This window comes from Pseudorasbora parva, chromosome 10 (genome assembly GCF_024679245.1).
Source record: "Pseudorasbora parva isolate DD20220531a chromosome 10, ASM2467924v1, whole genome shotgun sequence".
Lineage (NCBI taxonomy): Eukaryota > Metazoa > Chordata > Actinopteri > Cypriniformes > Gobionidae > Pseudorasbora > Pseudorasbora parva.
The window spans coordinates 46,884,136-46,908,245 of NC_090181.1; the positions used below are offsets into that span (position 1 = coordinate 46,884,136).

The window sequence follows — 24,110 nt, forward strand, 5'->3', positions numbered from 1 at the left end:
TGAACCTAAGGGTGTTTTCACACTTGTCATGTTTGGTTGGATTAAAGCAAACCTTGGTGTGATTGCTCGGTTACTGCGGTTCATTTGAACACGTGTGAACGCTGCCATCCGAACCCTGCTGCGCACCAAACAAGCGGACCATATAAAGACGGGTCTCAGTCTCCGCTTCCAAACGAACTCTGGTGCGGTTCGATTGATATATGAACACGGACCATGTAAACGAACCAAAAACAGGACGTGATGTCACAAGATGTGACGCTACAGTCAGCTGATTGGACGACGCGGAAAGATCAATGTATCCAAAATGAGTAACGGTAACGTTAGAGGGCAAACGTGGAGCAACGAGGAGGGAAGTGCCTCATTAATATTTGGTCTGAGCAGGTTTCAAAAATGCTAGAAAAATCACACAAAAAGCAAACCTGGCTCTTCTCATCAAAGGACCTGCTGCCCATCCAGACGACGGAACGGCCGTCAATTTTGCAGCAGATCTTCGTTTCTGCAGTGGATGAAAATCTGCTGCTGTTTGAGTGTTTTCAAATGTAGACGCATAAAATGATGCAGGCACACAGCGTTGTTTTGAATGTTCGGTAAGCTCCGTCACAAAATGTACATCATAAAAGCCGATCAGGTTGAGACCGTCCTCCTTATGCCTTTGGTTCGGTAACTTTAGGTTCGCTGTTAAAAATGCCAGTGTGAACGCTAAGCGGACCAGGACTATATGCTTTGTTTTAGTTTTTTGGTCTGAACTAAACTAACCGTTTAGTGCCAGAAAAGTGCTTGAATTTCACTCTTAAAACACGCAAACATGCAACTTAAAAGGTTGAGTAAAGGTATGAACATTCAACTATTTCTATGTAGTGTGACTACAGTAAATCATGGTGAATGTTGGTGATTTGTGACTGAAAGCCCTGAATGTCTCAATGCTTCGCCTGGGCTCTGTTTGGTCTGATATCTGTGGTTTATAACAGAATTCAGCGCCGAACGCTTTACTAGATCTCACAGTAGCGATGTTATTAATTCTGTGGTGAACTCAAACTCTTTCTCTCTGGATCTCCAGCGCTGTGTAGGTGTCATGGGATTGAGATCGGCCCGTGTGTGAGCTGTCTGCTAGACCTCTAACCAAATTCAGTCGCACCGGCAGGAAGAAGGGTAGCAAAATACAAACATTTGATCTCAGTCTGGACCCTGACCGGGTCAAACACAGGATTTCTGCTTTGTAGCTCAAACAGTGGAGCCTGACACTATCATGAATACATGAAGCTTGAATGCAATGTAAAACACTTTGGATACACTGCAAAAAATGCATTTCTCACTTAGTATCGTTTCTAGTCTAAATTTCTAAAAAAAATGTTACATTTAGAAACATTTACTAGACAAGTAGGGCTGGGCGATATGTAAATTTTTGGGGGGCGATAATCGCCTTCAAAAACATTGCGATATCCGATAATATCATCTACTCCGCACTGATCCCGCCCACTCCCCTGCGCCACAAAATTTTCCAGGCATAAAATGGAGGACAACGCTTAATATCCAAGAAAAGATGTACATCAGTAATTTGGCAGTATTATGGATTTAAACCAAATGCAAATGGTGAACCAGTGGATCCAACAGAGGCTATCTGCAGGCTGTGCAAAAAAAAAAAGAAAGAAAGTGAACCCTCGGCAGCCATATTCACGTACACTATACCCAGCAGTAGCGGCCTCGTTTCCGCTCTGCAGCCGCTTCTCAAAGACGACGGATATGTGGTCGAGCAGAAATGACACATTAAATGTCAATTAGAGCTTAGATCGTGCTCAAAAAATCAAGCCCGACCCTACCGGAGCTTGTGCTCGTTGTGTCCGAGCCTTGCCCGGCCCGGCACATTAACTGTATTATGAGAACGAGCCTGTAATGAGCGAAGCGGACCGGTGTGACTCATGTTAAAACTAAAATTAACGAAATAAGCTGATAACATCACTGTTTTCCCAGAATGACTGGAAATCAAATTTTGCTGTAATATTGTCCTGTTCAACACGGTGAAGCTGCTTTGAAACAATCGTCATTGTAAAAGAACTAGTATAATAAATAAAGCTGACTCGGCTCGACTCAGCTCAATAATCCGCAGGCGCGCTCGTGAACCGCTCACCTGTAAAATAATTAAATCCAGCTCAGACATTTATCTGTAGCTCACTTTGTTGTAGCCATTAAACAATATTTGTCTTCTTTCTTTTTGCATATTATGTTTGAATAGGCCTATTATAATAGTATTTTTACATTTCATCTGATTATGATAAGTGCAAAGATGCGAGTGAGTCAGAAATGCTTTTGGTGGTTATATTTAGTTTAATATTAAGTTTTGTTTTGTAGAAAGCATTCTTTCGTTTTGTTTAAATTGTATCTTAATTTTAATAAAGGTTTCTTTGGCCAATTGCCTGGGTTTAATACATAATATGCAAATGAAAGACGTGTGTCGAAGTCGCCGGAGTGATCGCTTTAATTTCTAATGAACTGCAGCGCGTGTCTCATAAATAAACCGAAACGCAGCCGGCTACTTGCCTCACAGACATATGCGCATAGAAAGCTTAAAATGTCCACTTTTAAACGAAACCATTCGAAACGAAAATATTTAATTAAGCAAAGTGCAGTGTTGACGCGAGCAGCTCATGCGTTTCTGTTCAGAATACTGCGCTCCGTCACTGCACGAGCTGTGAGTTTAGCGCGCATTTTTACTTCACTTTGATATATTTTTCTTTCATTTTTTATATTATAATAATTTTATTCTAACACCTTTATTTTATAGTATTTAAAATACAGGCCTATGGTTAGGTTTTATAGACATTTTCAACCGCTCAACCGTTTGAGCTATTTTTTTTCCCGTTGAGCTATTTTTTCCCCCAAAGGTTTCTCTTTCGTTTTATTTTTAGCGTAAGTAGGCTATTTTAAATGTTTTCCAGGTTTCCATGTTTGATTAATGTTTGTATTATTAATAGGCTATTATATTTATAATTTAGCCTAATAGGAAATAATATTTTTAGAGCGTTTTAAAACATTTAGCCAAGCCAATGTGCTTCTCTTTGCGCGTGTATAATGAAAACACAACCAACGTCTTATCCATAATTCAATGTTTTGCTTTAACACATATAGGCTACTGTAGTTATGCATCAAAAACACTAAAAAGGTGAGTGTATGGTAACTACTATTTATAATGTATTTGGCAACGCAATGTCCTGTGAGTTTATCAGTCGTCATTTTTATGACGTCGATTATCGTCTGATAACACTGACTGTTATCGATATCGACATATTTGCGAGACATCGTCGATATATGATAATATCGTCATATCGCCCAGCCCTATAGACAAGTAAAAACTATTGTCTTGTTTTGGGGAAAAATAACTCAAAATGAAGAGAGTTTTTGCTTTAAGCAAAATAATCTGTCAATGGGGTGAGAAAAATAATGTCGTTTTAAGATTATTTTTCTCACCCCATTGGCAGATTATTTATCTTATTTTAAGCAAAAACTCTCTTCATTTTGAGTTAATTTTTCCCAAAACAAGACAATTACTTTTGCTTGTCTAGTAAATAGTTCTTGTTGTAAGACTGTTTTGATGTTTGGACTAAAAATAAGACAAAAATACTGAGTAAAAGCATTTTTTGCAGTGTAAAGGTGTCTGCCCAATGTATAAACGCATTGGACTATACCAAAAATAAATAATGCGATAACAATGTTGAGTTTCATTAATGTAATGCAGAGACAATTTTTTATTATTAAAATTACAACAAATATTTGAACAACATGGTGGTATTTATTGTAATTCCTTTCGCGTTTGCTGGTTTCAAATGGCTGTTTTGTTTCATCCACCCGTCTCTGCGGTCTCTATTTAATCTGTAGCTGGCCTAATATCTCTGGTTTCAGTAACCCGAGACGAGTTTGTACTTCAGACACAGATGCTTTTAACAGGATCAATCCAAGCAGACAGCAGTAATAACAGAAGACCTGAGGTATTCCCAGAGACCGCATGCGTCCTACCTTTACAATAAACGTCTCCTTGCTTATCAGACTTTCCACCGTCAGCACCTGTGGAAGACACACATTTATAACTATTATAACCAATGACTTCAACCTCCTGGCACAGAGAGAAATGACTGAAGATATTTCACACACACCTTATCAATGATCCCAACGACTTTGCACATCGCCAGATTCTCCACCGGCGAACTCAGATGTCTGATCGAGCGAAACCGCAAGCTACTATAACCCTGAGGACCAGGAAAACAACATTATATCTCACATAGTCAGGATATTAATGAATAGCAAAAGTCTGGTTCACAATGCAGCTTACTCTGGACGATAATTATGAAGATTTAATAATCGATGTAGCTCTGAGAGGAAAGCGAAGTCAGAACCGCTACAATACGGAACGATAACGCTGTCGGAGAGATTTTTTCCAGCTGATGAGCGATAGAAACATCGCCAGCCAATCATAAAGGGCTCAAGCATTTAAAGCGAACTTATAATTATAATAAGCAGAACGATATAGGCAGGTGGAGTTAGGGCTGGGCGATATATTGAATATTAGCCATAATATCGCAATCATTTTGACGACGATGTAAAATTTGAAAATATCGGGAATATCGAATATTTCAAATTCAAGTATACTTTCCCAAACGTTACCAGATAACCATAGACTGTAAAAAAAATATGGATGTAGTGTCCGTGACGTTTGATAGGATTCTGAAGAGCAGTTTTGAAGTGTAAAGTAGAGACGAGCCGGCCGTCGCCATTTTGGCAGCGCATCCCTCCTGGATAACAGAAAATGGGCAAAGAGGTGGGATGTGGGCGGAGCTTAGGTGATGTCATGACTAACAGACAGCAGACAAAAGGCAATCCACCTGTCACTCAAAGTGGCCACGCCCTTAATTATGCAGAACTTTAATGCTTTATATGATGGAAACCAATGAGTTATTTTAAAAAAATCACCCCCTCCCAGTCATCATGAAGGGCAAAATTAGCCATATAGACCAAAACCACAATTTGTCCCAGGCTTTAAACATGTTTTATTCAGCTGTAAATTTGGGCATTTTAACATGAGGCTCAATGAGATTCTGCTCCTTCTGGAGCCGCTCTCTAGAGGCCAGTCAATGAACTGCAGTTTAAGTCACTTCAGTATCGGCTTAATATAGACGTGCAGCGCATGACAAGATACAGAAACAATGCACGCATGAGAGAATAAAGCTTGGGACATACTGATGTAATTTTGTTCTCGCAGCCTCGGGAGCGAGAACTGTTTTTCTCTTTTGTTGTGGAGTAACAGCCTTAAAGTGCAGCGCACACGCCTCGCAGACAACATGCAATCGATTCAGTTCTTTTGCGGATTATTGGGTTTGAATGGTCAAAAATATGTAAAAAAAATCACAGTCGGGATGTCTTTAGTTTAGGTATTTGGAGCCGTGCGGCTCTTAAAGGGTGATTAATATTCTCATATTCTGTATGATTAATGTTTCTCAAACAACAATGAAGAGCAAAAAAACACTCCATGCTTGGCTGAATAGCTTTAAATCCTTTAAATTTAAATTTAAGACCTATGGCTGAAAAATAAAGCACTGTTTTTGTCATATTGTTTGTAATTTGCATGTTTTGTTTAATTTTAAAAACAAAGATAAAATTTAAAATCAACATTGTGATTATAAAAGTACATTTAAAAAATATTAAATTACTCGTAAATAAGATTTTGGTCATCCCAACCTGTTCACTAAACAAACACTTTGTACTTAATTTAGTTTGATCTAAAAAGTTTTTGTTGTTTTAACCAGGGCAAAAGAAATCAGGTTTTTTAAAATTATTTTACAGCAATTGCAAACATATCAAGATATATATCGAATAGCATAAAAATTTACAATATCAAGATAATATTTTTTTTATTTGATATCGCCCAGCCCTCTGTGAAGTGGGTTTTTTCCATTACATTTTTTTCTGGATTCTATTTAAATTGTTAAATTAAATTTTAGTAATAAAAAAGCATGCCTAATTGATTGAAATAATGCAATGTATTGAATCATTTATTAAAAAAATTACATTTATATATTTGAACACTGCTATTTTGCAAATTCTCCCACTTGGAAATCATGGAGGGGTCTGAAATTGTCATCGTAGGTGCATGTCCACTGCGAGAGACATAATCTAAAAAATAAAATCCAGAAATCACAATATATGATTTGTTTTACTATTTATTTGTAAGATACAGCTGCAAATAAGTATTTGAACACCTGTCTATCAGCTAGAATTCTGACCCTCAGAGACCTGTTAGTCTGCCTTTAAAATGTCCACCTCCACTACATTTATTATCCTAAATTAGATGCTCCTGTTTGAGGTCGTTAGCTGCATAAAGACACCTGTCCACCCCATACAATCAGTAAGAATCCAACTACTAACATGGCCAAGACCAAAGAGCTGTCCAAAGACACTAGAGGCAAAATTGTACACCTCCACAAGGCTGGAAAGGGCTACGGGGAAATTGCCAAGCAGCTTGATGAAAAAAGGTCCACTGTTGGAGCAATCATTAGAAAATGGAAGAAGTTAAACATGACTGTCAATCTCCCTCAGACAGAGGCTCCATGCAAGATCTCACCTCGTGGGGTCTCAATGATCATAAGAAAGGTGAGAAATCAGCCCAGAACTACACGGAGGAGCTGGACAATGACCTGAAAAGAGCTGGGACCACCGTTCCAAGGTTACTGTTGGTAAAACACTAAGACGTCATGGTTTGAAATCATGCATGGCACAGAAGGTTTCCCTGCTTAAACCAGCACATGTCCAGGCCCGTCTTAAGTTTGCCAATGACCATTTGGATGATCCAGAGGAGTCATGGGAGAAAGTCATGTGGTCAGATGAGACAAAAATATAACTTTTTGGTCATAATTCCACTAAACGTGTTTGGAGGAAGAAGAATGATGAGTGCCATCCCAAGAACACCATCCCTACTGTGAAGCATGGGGGTGGCAGCATCATGCTGTGGGGGTGTTTTTCTGCTCATGGGACAGGGCGACTGCACTGTATTAAGGAGAGGATAACCAGGGCCATGTATTGCGAGATTTTGGGGAACAACCTCCTTCCCTCAGTTAGAGCATTGAAGATGGGTCGAGGCTGGGTCTTCCTACATGAAAAACTACAGGAAACGTTTGACCTCTGTAATTGCAAACAAAGGCTACTGTACCAAATATTAACATTGATTTTATCAGGTGTTCAAATACTTATTTGCAGCTGTATCGTACAAATAAATAGTTTAAAAAAATCAAACATTGTGATTTCTGGATTTTATTTTTTAGATTATGTCTCTCACAGTGGACATGCACCTACGATGACAATTTTAGACCCCTCCATGATTTGCAAAATAGGAGGTTGTTCAAATACTTATTTTCCTCACTGTATATATTTATATATCTTTTATATATATATATATATATATATATATATATATATATATATATATATATATATATATATATATATATATATATATATATATATATATATATATATCTTCCTGAATTTGTTTAATGATTTACTAACATTTTTAGCAATGAAAATATGTCTAATAAATTGAATTCATTTTTTACAATAATAGGGCCTCAAGAAATGTTTTATTATTTTTTAGAAATTGTGTGTTTACTGATTAAATGAAATCATAAATTGTCATTTTATTATTACTATTATTACTTTGAAAAGTACATTCTACTCTATAATAGTATTAGTCAGGTTAAACTGAACTTTTAATATGTGAATAAATGTACTTGTCTACATTTAATTGTGTGAGTGTGTAGTGTAGCGTGGCCTGATGTTGAGCTACCTCATCATGCACACTTACTCCTAAATGAGAGGATCCTTTAGAGATGTTGTCCTGTAAGTAAGAGATGAAGATCTCCTCGGCTCTTTTCAGATATTGAGTGGTTTTCCGCTTCACGGCTTCACGTCTCTCTTTATTGGGATCCACTGTAAGACACAGAAGAAGACTCTGCATTAGTGTGGGATAGCGACTGGCCCTTGGCTGAGCCAGGCCCTAAAGGGTAACTCCACCCACTGGCAATATTTGAAAAATTCTAGAAAAGTGGGTGGAGGCAGAGGGGAGGAGCTGAGGGCGGGGCTAAGCAGGGGGCGTGCACCTGAGACCAAGCATCACCTCCCGCAATCTTTCTTTAAGCCAATACGGAAGTAATGTAAACTGCAATTCCTCAGCTGGCCACTAAAGACCGGCTCCAGAAGGGAGCAGAGTCTCATTGAGCCTCATGTTAAAATGCCCAACTTCACAGCAGAAAAAACATGTTTACGTGTTTTTGGTCTATGTGGCTAATTTTGCCCTTCATGAAGACTGTGAGGGTTGTGAATTTTTTTCTAACTCATTCGTTTACATTACATAAAGCCTTAAAGTTCTGCATAATTAAGGGCGTGGGCAGGTGGATAGGCATATATCCGCCATCTATAGTCCTTGCATCACCTAAGCTCCGCCCACATCCCGCCTCTTTGCCCATTTTCTGTTATTCAGGCGTGACTCGAGATGACTCGCTCGCAAGATGGCGACGCCCAGCTCATCTCTACTTTATGCTTCAGAACGGCTCTTAAGAATCCTATGGGTGACGTCACGGACACTACATCCATATTTTTTTACTGTATATGCTAGGGATGTCCAGATCCGATCACGTGATTTGAGACTCGATCGGAATCGGACGTTACATCCCGATCAGGACTCGGATATATATATATGTATATATGTATATATGTATATATGTATATATGTATATATGTATATATGTATATATGTATATTCTGGGGTGAGGTGAGCAGGGGTGCCGTGTAAAAGGTGCGCACTTGCACCGCGGTTCATCTCACATCTGATGACGCATCAATAATATGGGTTGTAACTTGAAAATAATCCTTTATGTATGTTTCTGTAGATGGATACACGTGCTGGCTCCTCAGTGATACATTACAACAACAGCGCTAATTACAGAAAAACGTGGGCAAAACGGTCTATCTGTGTAAACTTTGTTCAATGCATGCGAGTGCTGCCGTATGTTCGAATATGAGCAGTCATTTTCAGCGTCATCCCCCGGGTATCTTCGCTAGAAGACGCGAATGAGAACGCGCGCGCTGATCTGTCTCTGCATCACCCGAAAGCGCGCACTCGTCTCACAGCGCGCAAATATTGAGTTCTCTTTCAAGTCTTGTAGGCAGTTATTATCACGATGATTTCATTTCAAGTGTTCGTTTTTTAAATAAGTTTAGTTTTAGTTAGTTATCTGATGCTATAAAAACGGCTGTGTGATGTCATGATTGACAGCTGAGATCGACGTCTTCTCTGAGTGAAGTTTCCACTGACGCACTAACTGACTTTTGGTAGCAGATTATTTAATTTAATTTAATTTCCATAACTGTTTATTTCACACCAACATAATCAATTGTTCTGCATCTGTGAGAGTATGGGTGTGCTTTTGATATCGCCGTTGTACTTCCTGCCCTGCTCAACTCCGGTCCCGGACTTTTTTATATTTACTGTAGCACTAAAATCCAAAAGTGAAGAATTTGTTATTTATTATGATTGTTCAAGCTACCTCACAGAAGTGCTCTGTTTGTTAGAGTTGTTGAATGTTAAAATAAGGTGAATAAAAATTTAAAAAAGGAACATCCTGGTTCGTTTTTTCGCTCTTCTTTATTCTTTTTTTATGTATTATAGAAGTATCGGATTGGGACTCGGTATCGGCAGATACTCAAAATCAAATGACTCGGACTCGGACTCGAGGGCAAAAAAACCTGATCGGGACATCCCTAGTATATGCCTGAGACCCGCAGTGATGGATTAATTGACAGCTGTCTTAACTCCCGACGATGCTAGCGAAGAAGAGAATGGGACACGGACCTAATCTATGTAGAATCACTAAAACGTATCCCTCTTAGTGATTATACAGGGAGTGCACTTTGCGCACTGTCTAGGAAATATAAATATAATTAATAGGCCTATAATATATTTATAATTTGAATAAAACTTTTGTTTTCCATTCTTGATAAGCGGCCACATACACGCTTCAACACAGACCAATATCCGCATATACTGTACATGTGATGACAGAGTGATAAATACTTATGTATCGAAATCAGGTTCATTTACATGTCAGAAAAACACGATCTTTGCTACATGAACAGGAACACTATATCGAGTCCAACCTTTAGTTTAAACTGATAACCATTTGTTTCACTGCCGTTTCCTCATTAACTCCAGTAGGGATGCCACAATACTCAATATATATTAAACCGTTCGGTACAGCATTCACGGTTCAATACGCGCTGGTGAATTGCGTTTTTTTCGGTTTTTAATTAATTATTTCAATTTATCCAATCATATGCACTAAAGTTAGGGGGTGTTTAGCCGTGTTTTAAAGCCGGTTTAACATTTCATTCGCGTGCATATGATTAACCGGCAAGACACGGACTGTTCAATGCATGCACTGTTTTGCATTGAACGCGCACTAAAGGTCTGTCAAACACACGTGATTACTGGACAGTCTTACAGCGCTAATACTGTCAAATACACACAAGGTTAACATATAAACACAGTCGATTTTGTCTAAAGTGAAAGTAAAATCGCGTGCGTCTATACAGTCTTGTTCAAAATAATAGCAGTACAATGTGACTAACCAGAATAATCAAGGTTTTTAGTATATTTTTTATTGCTACGTGGCAAACAAGTTACCAGTAGGTTCAGTAGATTCTCAGAAAACAAACGAGACCCAGCATTCATGATATGCACGCTCTTAAGGCTGTGCAATTGGGCAATTAGTTGAAAGGGGTGTGTTCAAAAAAATAGCAGTGTGGCATTCAATCACTGAGGTCATCAATTTTGTGAAGAAACAGGTGTGAATCAGGTGGCCCCTATTTAAGGATGAAGCCAACACTTGTTGAACATGCATTTGAAAGCTGAGGAAAATGGGTCGTTCAAGACATTGTTCAGAAGAACAGCGTACTTTGATTAAAAAGTTGATTAGAGAGGGGAAAACCTATAAAGAGGTGCAAAAAATGATAGGCTGTTCAGCTAAAATGATCTCCAATGCCTTAAAATGGAGAGCAAAACCAGAGAGACGTGGAAGAAAACGGAAGACAACCATCAAAATGGATAGAAGAATAACCAGAATGGCAAAGGCTCAGCCAATGATCACCTCCAGGATGATCAAAGACAGTCTGGAGTTACCTGTAAGTACTGTGACAGTTAGAAGACGTCTGTGTGAAGCTAATCTATTTTCAAGAATCCCCCGCAAAGTCCCTCTGTTAAAAAAAGGCATGTGCAGAAGAGGTTACAATTTGCCAAAGAACACATCAACTGGCCTAAAGAGAAATGGAGGAACATTTTGTGGACTGATGAGAGTAAAATTGTTCTTTTTGGGTCCAAGAGCCACAGGCAGTTTGTGAGACGACCCCCAAACTCTGAATTCAAGCCACAGTACACAGTGAAGACAGTGAAGCATGGAGGTGCAAGCATCATGATATGGGCATGTTTCTCCTACTATGGTGTTGGGCCTATTTATCGCATACCAGGGATCATGGATCAGTTTGCATATGTTAAAATACTTGAAGAGGTCATGTTGCCCTATGCTGAAGAGGACATGCCCTTGAAACGGTTGTTTCAACAAGACAATGACCCAAAACACACTAGTAAACGGGCAAAGTCTTGGTTCCAAACCAACAAAATTAATGTTATGCAGTGGCCAGCCCAATCTCCAGACCTTAATCCAATTGAGAACTTGTGGGGTGATATCAAAAATGCTGTTTCTGAAGCAAAACCAAGAAATGTGAATGAATTGTGGAATGCTGTTAAAGAATCATGGAGTGGAATAACAGCTGAGAGGTGCCACAAGTTGGTTGACTCCATGCCACACAGATGTCAAGCAGTTTTAAAAAACTGTGGTCATACAACTAAATATTAGTTTAGTGATTCACAGGATTGCTAAATCCCAGAAGAAAAAAAATGTTTGTACAAAATAGTTTTGAGTTTGTACAGTCAAAGGTAGACACTGCTATTTTTTTGAACACACCCCTTTCAACTAATTGCCCAATTGCACAGCCTTAAGAGCGTGCATATCATGAATGCTGGGTCTCATTTGTTTTCTGAGAATCTACTGAACCTACTGGTAACTTGTTTGCCACGTAGCAATAAAAAATATACTAAAAACCTTGATTATTCTGGTTAGTCACATTGTACTGCTATTATTTTGAACAAGACTGTATATGAGATGTGAGCAGGTCTTCAATTGACAGCAGCAGCCTACTGAACACGCTGTCCTTAAAGGGACAGTTCACCTCTAAAATGATTTTAATAAAAAACAAAACTTAAGACCTGTAATACAGTAGCTTTTAATCATGCTGTAATGTTGTATACTGAAGACTATGTAGTTTTAATTTTAGCCTACATTAATTCATTCAAACTCATACTTAAATGCTACTGTACATCTCTGAGCTGCCACTGTAAATCTTTATAAATATTTATTTTATAATATGCAATACACTGGGAATGTGTACAAGGGTTTTTAAAGGAAAGTTGTAAGTTTAAGTAAGGTTTTTCAAGTCTTAAGTAAAATAAAGAAAGAGTATTGCAATAAAAACATTTTCTCCTTAACCTTTTTCTGTTCCTGTTGCCTAAGAATAGAATAGCAAAAAAAACTAACCGAACCGAAAAACCGTGGTTAAATACCGAGGTATGTATTGAACCGTGGACTAACTGTATTGTTGCATCTCTAAACTCCAGTCATGCAGCAGGGATGGATGAGGGCGGTGTTCCAGTGGAAAAATGACGTCAATACATACCCTCTATATGACAATAGTTTTTCTCCAATTAAACGCTAAAGTGCTCATTAAATGACTCAGAAATCAGAACGGATGAAAAGATGAGCAATGTTCACGTGACTGAAATATATTTGAAGGCAAGATGCTGTTTTAAATGTTGTCTTCAAAAGGTCTATCTGAGCAACATGTGCCTGTCTGTGCTTTTCCTGTGGTCATTGAGTTCCTGTTTTCATGGTTGCCTTGATTTCTAAGTTTGTTCTTAACCCTCAGTGACTGATTCTCCACACCTGTGACTTCTCTAGTTCCCCCAGTTTATTCATTCAAGCTATATTTGCATATGTGTTTCAGTTCACTTTTGTCTAAGCATGTCTGAGCTCAGCTAAGCGTTAAGCTTGCACTGCAAAAAATGCTTTTCTTACTTAGTATTTTTGTCTTGTTTCTAGTCCAAACATCTAAAAATTCTTAAAAGTATTTACTAGACAAGCAAAAGTAATTGTCTTGTTTTGGGGGAAAATAACTCAAAATTAAAGGGTTACTTCACTGCTTTTTCATATTAAACTATGTTATTCCCTTAACTAAACCGAGTTGTTACATACCTCTCTCGTCTCAGTGCGTGCACTTAATCTCTCTGACGTGCGGTGATGCTCTGATAGCATTTAGCTTAGCCCACTAAGCCCAGTTCATTCACTATGGAACCAAACAGAGATCAAGTTAGAAGCCACCAAACGCCTCCACGTTTCCCCTATTTAAATACATTTACACGAATAGTTGAATGATCAAGTATGGGGACAAAATAAAACGTGGCGCGTTTCTAATCGGATTAAAAAGGAGAACTATAATGTATGGCGGAATAGCACTTCTGAGAGTACTTTGGCTCGGCGCAGTAAAAAGTCCCGGCCGAAACATCTTCCCTCACATCTCCCTATTGACAGAAATGAGAGAGTGAGGGAGAGGTGTGAGGAAAGATGTTTCGGCCGGGACTTTTTACTGCGCCGAGCCAAAGTACTCTCAGAAGTGCTATTCCGCCATACATTATAGTTCTCCTTTTTAATCCGATTAGAGAAGTACCACGTTTTATTTTGTCACCATACTTGATCGTTCAACTATTTGTGTAACTGTATTTAAATAGGGGAAACGTGGAGGTGTTTGGTACTTCTAACTTGATCTCTGTTTGGTTCCATAGTGAATGAACTGGGCTTAGTGGGCTAAGCTAAATGCTATCAGATCGTCACCGCGCGTCAGAGAGATTAAGAGCACACACTGAGACGAGAGAGGTATGTAACAACTCGGTTTAGTTAAGGGAATAACATAGTTTAATATGAAAAAGCGGTGAAGTATCCCTTTAAGAGAGTTTTTGCTTAAAATAAGAAAAATAATCTGGCAATGGGGTAAAAAAAAAAAATCTTAATTCAAACAGAAAAAAAGTTTATTTTGCTTACCCCATTGTTTTTTTTTTTTCCATTTCCAAGACAATATTGTTTCCTTGTCTAGTTAGTAAATGTTTCTTAATGTAAGAATTTTTAGATATTTTGACTGGAAACAAGACAAAAATACTAAGTAACTAAAGCATTTTTTGCAGTGTGGGTTTCCCATCAGACTGTGGTCATCTTGGATTAGTTCACATTTAAAATCTACTTCTTCCACCACAACGTGACAATAGTATTATTTACTTATAATTTTTGTTATATCCACATAAACATTTAATTTAAACTTTTTATTTCCAAATAGTTACATTAAAAAATGTCCAATAGTTTTTCTATGGTACTGAAATTGATACATTGATATTTTACTCACTTTTTGACTAAAAATTTAAAATGAATCAAGGCATCACTGAACCTCCAGATCCAAAAGTGTTTTTCACATTTTCAGTCATTTTCAATCAATATGAGCTCTTTTAGCATCCATAAAGCTGGAGGAGGTAACAGTTAAGTCTACACTTACCTTGAACTCCATTGAGCAGCAGATCGACTCCGTTCTTATAGTAGCTGAATGCCGCCTCATAGTCTTCATTGACTTCTCTGTCCAGCGCCATTCGAATCTGTTGGGCTGCATCGAGCAGATAGTCTTTCTTTGCCATGTTTGTCTATTTGCTGGAAAGGGCAAATATCCGCAGGAACCAGAACCAGGCGACGGATCTGTAGTTTTGAAATCACTTCTGAAGTGGCACATTTCTGTTCATTAAAAACCGTCCAGATGGCCTCCGGTCTGTCTCGTCTTCACACACACGTGCAGCGAGGCCAGTGTCCAACTGCGCAACAAAGAAAATATATATGCATTAGTTCATGTGGTGTTATTTATTATATGCTCTATGTGCAAACTGGTAATGATTCTGCAATACTGTTTATAAGGTGCTGCAACAAGAGTGCTGTGTGGTGCAGAGATACAAAAGAAAGAGAAAGTTGGCATTTTGCCTTCGCTTTTGACGTTAATGGGGAGGCGCATGACGGTTCACAATGACATTTTTGGGTGCACGACATTATACGGGAAAGAAAACAGTATGGTGCTTACAATAATTGAGTCCAGGAGCTCTGCAATTAGATGATGCGCAGGTTATGGCATATTTTACAATTAAAGGGTTACTTCAAAGATTTAGCATTAAGCTTTGTATTTTAACTGGGTCATTAATGTAATAGAAATGTGAAATTCATTTTAAAATTTGGGGACTCCTAGACTCCTAGAAAAGAAAGAAAATGTATTTTTGTCTCATGGGGAAGAAAGACAACAACTCCCAGAATGCATTGCTTTGCTGCTCTACGAGGCCACTCCCAAAGCCACCGCTACTGGATTACTTTCCCACTGCGTTCATCTTCATAAAATCAGTTCAGTTAGAGAACAGACACTACAATTAAAAACTGAAGGTGTGTGTTCAATATAATGTGAGTGAGCCGAGTAAGAGTCACGGCACAAATGCAGCAGGAGTCAGATTACATTCATCAGCAAAGCAGAGGTAAGAGGAGTCCTATTATATTCATCAGGAGAGCCGAGGTAAGAGGAGTCAGATTACATTCATCAGCAAAGCAGAGGTAAGAGGAGTCAGATCACATTCATCAGGAGAGCTGAGGTAAGAGGAGTCAGATCACATTCATCAGGAGAGCTGAGGTAAAAGGAGTCAGATTACATTCATCAGGAGAGCTGAGGTAAGAGGAGTCAGATCACATTCATCAGGAGAGCTGAGGTAAGCGGAGTCAGATTACATTCATCAGGAGAGCTGAGGTAAGAGGAGTCAGATCACATTCATCAGGAGAGCTGAGGTAAGCGGAGTCAGATTACATTCATCAGGAGAGCCGAGGTAAGAGGAGTCAGATCACATTCATCAGGAGAGCTGAGGTAAGAGGAGTCAGATTACATTCATCAGGAGAGCTGAGGTAAGAGGAGTCAGATTACATTCATCAGGAGAGCTGAGGTAAGCGGAGTCAGATTACATTCATCAGGAGAGCCGAGGTAAGAGGAGTCAGATCACATTCATAAGGAGAGCTGAGGTAAGAGGAGTCAGATTACATTCATCAGGAGAGGTGAGGTAAGCGGAGTCAGATCACATTCATCAGGAGAGCTGAGGTAAGAGGAGTCAGATAACATTCATCAGGAGAGCTGAGGTAAGCGGAGTCAGATTACATTCATCAGGAGAGCCGAGGTAAGAGGAGTCAGATTACATTCATCAGGAGAGCTGAGGTAAGAGGAGTCAGATCACATTCATCAGGAGAGCTGAGGTAAGCGGAGTCAGATTACATTCATCAGGAGAGCTGAGGTAAGCGGAGTCAGATTACATTAATCAAGAGAGCTGAGGTAAGAGGAGTCAGATTACATTCATCAGGAGAGCTGAGGTAAGCGGAGTCAGATTACATTCATCAGGAGAGCCGAGGTAAGAGGAGTCAGATCACATTCATCAGGAGATCTGAGGTAAGCGGAGTCAGATTACATTAATCAAGAGAGCTGAGGTAAGAGGAGTCAGATTACATTCATCAGGAGAGGTGAGGTAAGCGGAGTCAGATCACATTCATCAGGAGAGCTGAGGTAAGAGGAGTCAGATTACATTCATCAGGAGAGCTGAGGTAAGAGGAGTCAGATCACATTCATCAGGAGAGCTGAGGTAAGCAGAGTCAGATTACATTAATCAAGAGAGCTGAGGTAAGAGGAGTCATATTATATTCATCAGGAAAGCTGAGGTAAGAGTCAGATCACATTCATCAGGAGAGCTGAGGTAAGAGGAGTCAGATCACATTCATCAGGAAAGCTGAGGTAAGAGTCAGATCACATTCATCAGGAGAGCTGAGGTAAGAGGAGTCATATTATATTCATCAGGAAAGCTGAGGTAAGAGTCAGATCACATTCATCAGGAAAGCTGAGGTAAGAGTCAGATCACATTCATCAGGAGAGGTGAGGTAAGCGGAGTCAGATCACATTCATCAGGAGAGCTGAGGTAAGAGGAGTCAGATTACATTCATCAGGAGAGCTGAGGTAAGAGGAGTCAGATTACATTCATCAGGAGAGCTGAGGTAAGAGGAGTCAGATTACATTCATCAGGAGAGCTGAGGTAAGCGGAGTCAGATTACATTCATCAGGAGAGCTGAGGTAAGAGGAGTCAGATTACATTCATCAGGAGAGCTGAGGTAAGAGGAGTCAGATTACATTCATCAGGAGAGCTGAGGTAAGAGGAGTCAGATTACATTCATCAGGAGAGCTGAGGTAAGAGGAGTCAGATCACATTCATCAGGAGAGCTGAGTCAGACAATGAATACACTCAGACGATGAATACAGTCAGATGAGGAATACAGTCAGGTGATGAATACAGTCAGATGATGAACACAGTCAGACGATGGACACAGTCAGACGATGAATACAGTCAGATGATGAATACAGTCAGATGATGAACACAGTCAGACGATGAACACAGTCAGACGATGAATACAGTCAGACGATGAATACAGTCAGACGATGAATACAGTCAGATGATGAATACAGTCAGATGATGCAGTCAGATGATGAATACAGTCAGACGATGAATACAGTCAGATGATGAATACAGTCAGGTGATGAATACAGTCAGATGATGCAGTCAGATGATGAATACAGTCAAACGATGAATACAGTCAAACGATGAATACAGTCAGGCGATGAATACAGTCAGACGGTGAATACAGTCAGATGATGAATACAGTCAAACGATGAATACAATTAGATGATAAATACAGTCAAACAATGAATACAGTCAGATGATGAATACAGTCAGACGATGAATACAGTCAGACGATGAATACAGTCAGATGATGAATACAGTCAGGTGATGAATACAGTCAGACGATGAATACAGTCAAACGATGAATACAGTCAAACGATGAATACAGTTAGACGATGAATACAGTCAGACGATGAATACAGTCAGGTGATGAATACAGTCAGACGATGAATACAGTCAGGCGATGAATACAGTCAGGCGATGAATACAGTCAAACAATGAATACAGTCAAACCATGAATACAGTCAGGCGATGAATACAGTCAGATGATGAATACAGTCAGGCGATGAATACAGCCAGACGATGAATACAGTCAGGTGATGAATACAGTCAGACGATGAATACAGTCAGACGATGAATACAGTCAGGCGATGAATACAGTCAAACAATGAATACAGTCAGGCGATGAATACAGTCAAACGATGAATACAGTCAGGTGATGAATACAGTCAGACGATGAATACAGTCAGACGATGAATACAGTCAGGCGATGAATACAGTCAAACGATGAATACAGTCAGGTGATGAATACAGTCAGATGATGAATACAGTCAGACGATGAATACAGTCAGGCGATGAATACAGTCAAACAATGAATACAGTCAGGCGATGAATACAGTCAAACGATGAATACAGTCAGGTGATGAATACAGTCAGACGATGAATACAGTCAGGCGATGAATACAGTCAGGCGATGAATACAGTCAAACGATGAATACAGTCAGACGATGAATACAGTCAGATGATGAATACAGTCAGGCGATGAATACAGTCAGGCGATGAATACAGTCAGATGATGAATACAGTCAGGCGATGAATACAGTCAGACGATGAATACAGTCAGATGATGAATACAGTCAGACGATGAATACAGTCAGGCGATGAATACAGTCAGATGATGAATACAGTCAGACGATGAATACAGTCAGATGATGAATACAGTCAGACGATGAATACAGTCAGGCGATGAATACATTCAGACGATGAATACAGTCAGATGATGAATACAGTCAGACGATGAATACAGTCAGGCGATGAATACAGTCAGGCGATGAATACAGTCAGACGATGAATACAGTCAGACGATGAATACAGTCAGATGATGAATACAGTCAGACGATGAATACAGTCAGGCGATGAATACAGTCAAACAATGAATACAGTCAGGCGATGAATACAGTCAGGCGATGAATACAGTCAGATGATGAATACAGTCAGGCGATGAATACAGTCAGACGGTGAATACAGTCAGATGATGAACACAGTCAGACGATGAATACAGTCAGATGATGAATACAGTCAAACAATGAATACAGTCAGACAATGAATACAGTCAGGGGATGAATACAGACGGAAGATGTATACAGTCAGGCGCTGAATACAGTCAGACGATGAATACAGCCAGACGATGAATACAGTCAGGTGATGAATACAGTCATACGATGAATACAGTCAGGCGATGAATACAGTCAGGCGATGAATACAGTCAAACAATGAATACAGTCAGGCGATGAATACAGTCAAACGATGAATACAGTCAGGTGATGAATACAGTCAGACGATGAATACAGTCAGACGATGAATACAGTCAGGCGATGAATACAGTCAGACGATGAATACAGTCAGGCGATGAATACAGTCAGATGATGAATACAGTCAGACGATGAATACAGTCAGATGATGAATACAGTCAGACGATGAATACAGTCAGGCGATGAATACATTCAGACGATGAATACAGTCAGATGATGAATACAGTCAGACGATGAATACAGTCAGGCGATGAATACAGTCAGGCGATGAATACAGTCAGACGATGAATACAGTCAGACGATGAATACAGTCAGATGATGAATACAGTCAGACGATGAATACAGTCAGGCGATGAATACAGTCAAACAATGAATACAGTCAGGCGATGAATACAGTCAGGCGATGAATACAGTCAGATGATGAATACAGTCAGGCGATGAATACAGTCAGACGGTGAATACAGTCAGATGATGAACACAGTCAGACGATGAATACAGTCAGATGATGAATACAGTCAAACAATGAATACAGTCAGACAATGAATACAGTCAGGGGATGAATACAGACGGAAGATGTATACAGTCAGGCGCTGAATACAGTCAGACGATGAATACAGCCAGACGATGAATACAGTCAGGTGATGAATACAGTCATACGATGAATACAGTCAGGCGATGAATACAGTCAGGCGATGAATACAGTCAAACAATGAATACAGTCAGGCGATGAATACAGTCAAACGATGAATACAGTCAGGTGATGAATACAGTCAGACGATGAATACAGTCAGACGATGAATACAGTCAGGCGATGAATACAGTCAGACGATGAATACAGTCAGACGATGAATACAGTCAGATGATGAATACAGTCAGACGATGAATACAGTCAGGCGATGAATACAGTCAAACAATGAATACAGTCAGGCGATGAATACAGTCAAACGATGAATACAGTCAGGTGATGAATACAGTCAGACGATGAATACAGTCAGACGATGAATACAGTCAGGCGATGAATACAGTCAGGCGATGAATACAGTCAAACGATGAATACAGTCAGACGATGAATACAGTCAGATGATGAATACAGTCAGGCGATGAATACAGTCAGGCGATGAATACAGTCAGATGATGAATACAGTCAGGCGATGAATACAGTCAGACGATGAATACAGTCAGATTGAATACAGTCAAACAATGAATACAGTCAGGTGATGAATACAGTCAGGCGATGAATACAGTCAGATGATGAATACAGTCAGGCGATGAATACAGTCAGACGATGAATACAGTAAGATGATGAATACAGTCAGACGATGAATACAGTCAGGCGATGAATACAGTCAGACGATGAATACAGTCAGACAATGAATACAGTCAGGTGATGAATACAGTCAGGCGATGAATACAGTCAGATGATGAATACAGTCAGGCGATGAATACAGTCAGACGATGAATACAGTCAGGCGATGAATACAGTCAGACGATGAATACAGTCAGATGATGAATACAGTTAGACGATGAATACAGTCAGGCGATGAATACAGTCAGGCGATGAATACAGTCAGACGATGAATACAGTCAGACGATGAATACAGTCAGATGATGAATACAGTCAGACGATGAATACAGTCAGGCGATGAATACAGTCAAACAATGAATACAGTCAGGCGATGAATACAGTCAGGCGATGAATACAGTCAGATGATGAATACAGTCAGGCGATGAATACAGTCAGACGATGAATACAGTCAGATGATGAATACAGTCAGACGATGAATACAGTCAGACGATGAATACAGTCAGATGATGAATACAGTCAGGTGATGAATACAGTCAGATGATGAATACAGTCAGGCGATGAATACAGTCAGATGATGAATACAGTCAGGCGATGAATACAGTCAGACGGTGAATACAGTCAGATGATGAACACAGTCAGACGATGAATACAGTCAGATGATGAATACAGTCAAACAATGAATACAGTCAGACAATGAATACAGTCAGGGGATGAATACAGTCAGATGATGAATACAGTCAAACAATGAATACAGTCAGACAATGAATACAGTCAGGGGATGAATACAGACGGAAGATGTATACAGTCAGGCGCTGAATACAGTCAGACGATGAATACAGTCAGACGATGAATACAGTCAGACGATGAATACAGTCAGACGATGAAAACAATCAGACGATGAATACAGTCAGACGATGAATACAGTCAGGCGATGAATACAGTCAGACGATGAATACAGTCAGACGATGAACACAGTCAGACGATGAATACAGTCAGACGATGAATACAGTCAAACGATGAATACAGTCAGGTGATGAATACAGTCAGATGATGCAGTCAGATGATGAATACAGTCAGATGATGAATACAGTCAGATGATGAATACAGTCAGACGATGAATACAGTCAGACGATGAATACAGTCAGATGATGAATACAGTCAGACGATGAATACAGTCAGATGATGAATACAATCAGACGATGAATACAGTCAGATGATGAATACAGTCAGACTATGAATACAGTCAGATGATGAATACAGTCAGACGATGAATACAGTCAGATGATGAATACAGTCAGACGGTGAACACAGTCAGACGATGAATACAGTAAAAACGATGAATACAGTCAGACGATGAATACAGTCAGATGATGAATACAGTCAGACGATGAATACAGTCAGACGATGAATACAGTCAGACGATGAATACAGTCAGATGATGAATACAGTCAGACGATTTCTCTGGATTTCTCTGGATTTAAACAAAATTTTCTCTTAGAAACATTTGGGAAAATGTACTCAGGTCAACAAAATATATATAACACTGTTTTGGTGGGGTTTGGATATTTTAATCTAAAAATCTTACATATTGTGCCTTTAATGTATCATTAGTACCCAAGTTTAGGGACTAAACTTAATATTAAATATCAAACCCAATATATATATATATATATATATATATATATATATATATATATATATATATATATATATATATATATATATATATAAAATCAATGATACTAAAAAAACACTGTATATGAACAGGCAAATATTTAATAAAATTTGACAAGGTGTGGTAAAACTCACATCAGTGTTTAAAAAAAAAAAAAAAAACAGTTCATTCAGTTTTTGCCAAATGAAAGTCAAAATGGCATATGGCCGAATGGAGTCCTGCGTCTCACGGGTATATCTGTGGCAAAAGCCAACAATACATTGTATGGGTCAAGATTATCCATTTCTCTTTTATGCCAAAAAAAAAAAAAAACAACAACAAAAATCATTAGGATATTAAGATCATGTTCCATGAAGATATTTAGTTAATTAACTACCGTGAATATATCAGAAATGTATTAGTAGTAGTAATATGCATTGCTAAGGACTACATATGGGCAACTTTAAAGGATATTTTCTCAATATTTAGACTTTTTTGCAGCCTCAGATTTTGTCCTATCCTTACAAACCATACATCAATGGAAAGCTATCAGATAAATCTCAATTTCAAAAAATGTACCTTTATGGTTGGTCTTGTGGTTCACACATTAATAAACAAAACAGCTGAAAGACTCTCTTACACAGGGCGAACTCCCATTAATTTAAATAACTGTGATGTTTTATGGTAGTATCTGGTTCTGGAACACAATGACATGAACGCATGAAGCTGTGTGACGTCACGCGCGAGCCCCTTATTTCACGGTAATGCCGATGACCTTACCCAGCCAATACTCTCATATAACATTACAATATTACACTGCGGCTGTATCCGAGGTATTATTATTATTCGCCATGCGCTGTCATGAGCGATATATTACACAAGACGAAGAGAAAGCAAACCTTGCGCGAGCTGCTCATCCCCATCCTCAGCATCCGCTCTTCATCAACATCAGGAAGCAGAAACAACGGGCGCTTTCTATTGGCGGAGCATGATCTCACCCCGTGACGTCACCACGCCCGCCCTGGATGCTCAGCAAATGCTGTGAATATTAAACAGTTGCCAAGTCTTTGGGCTTCTTTTTTTGGCAAGTCCCGTTAAAAAATCTCGAGTCGCCTGTCGCGGTTTTTTGGGCTCGTTTAAAAAATTGTGGTTGCTTGTTAGGAAAATATGACAAGCAACTTCGTTTCTTTACATTCATGGTCGCTGTTTTGTCCAAATACATTGCCTGACACTGTCTTCTCACAGCTAATCAATGCAACGATGCAAGTGCTGTAGTAATTCGGCATAATAACAGCCATTGTCCGAAACCATGGACATGTTCAAGTGCACTCCAAGTGCACTGAATTTCTTCTTCATCTGAAATCTTGAATCTGTATTTTCAAAAACGGAATATTTCAATTTCGACATAAAAACATTAAGTGTTAAATTTCAAATGTTCTATATTCAACATTTAAAAAAATTGTAAAAGGCAACATAATATTCAATTTAGTTAGATTACACGTGTCAATAATTCAGATTTATACTGTACTGATACTGACTATTGTAACAGTAACCACCAGAGGGTGCCGTTTGGCAGTGTTC

At 39.1% G+C, this 24,110-nt stretch overlaps 1 protein-coding gene across 1 annotated transcript in view; it reads right to left on the bottom strand.

The window, feature by feature from the left end:
• rps6kl1 (ribosomal protein S6 kinase-like 1) overlaps window positions 1-23,476 on the bottom strand; it is a 41,116-nt gene extending 17,640 nt beyond the window's left edge. Inside the window, exons 1-5 of the mRNA XM_067454745.1 lie at window positions 23,429-23,476; window positions 14,746-15,052; window positions 7,844-7,968; window positions 4,146-4,238; window positions 4,009-4,056 (exon numbers count right to left, since the gene is read on the bottom strand). Of these exons, the coding sequence (XP_067310846.1) occupies window positions 4,009-4,056; window positions 4,146-4,238; window positions 7,844-7,968; window positions 14,746-14,881 (402 nt within the window). The 5' untranslated portion in view covers window positions 14,882-15,052; window positions 23,429-23,476. The remainder of the gene's footprint in view (window positions 1-4,008; window positions 4,057-4,145; window positions 4,239-7,843; window positions 7,969-14,745; window positions 15,053-23,428) is intronic.
• Window positions 23,477-24,110: the final 634 nt, after the last annotated feature.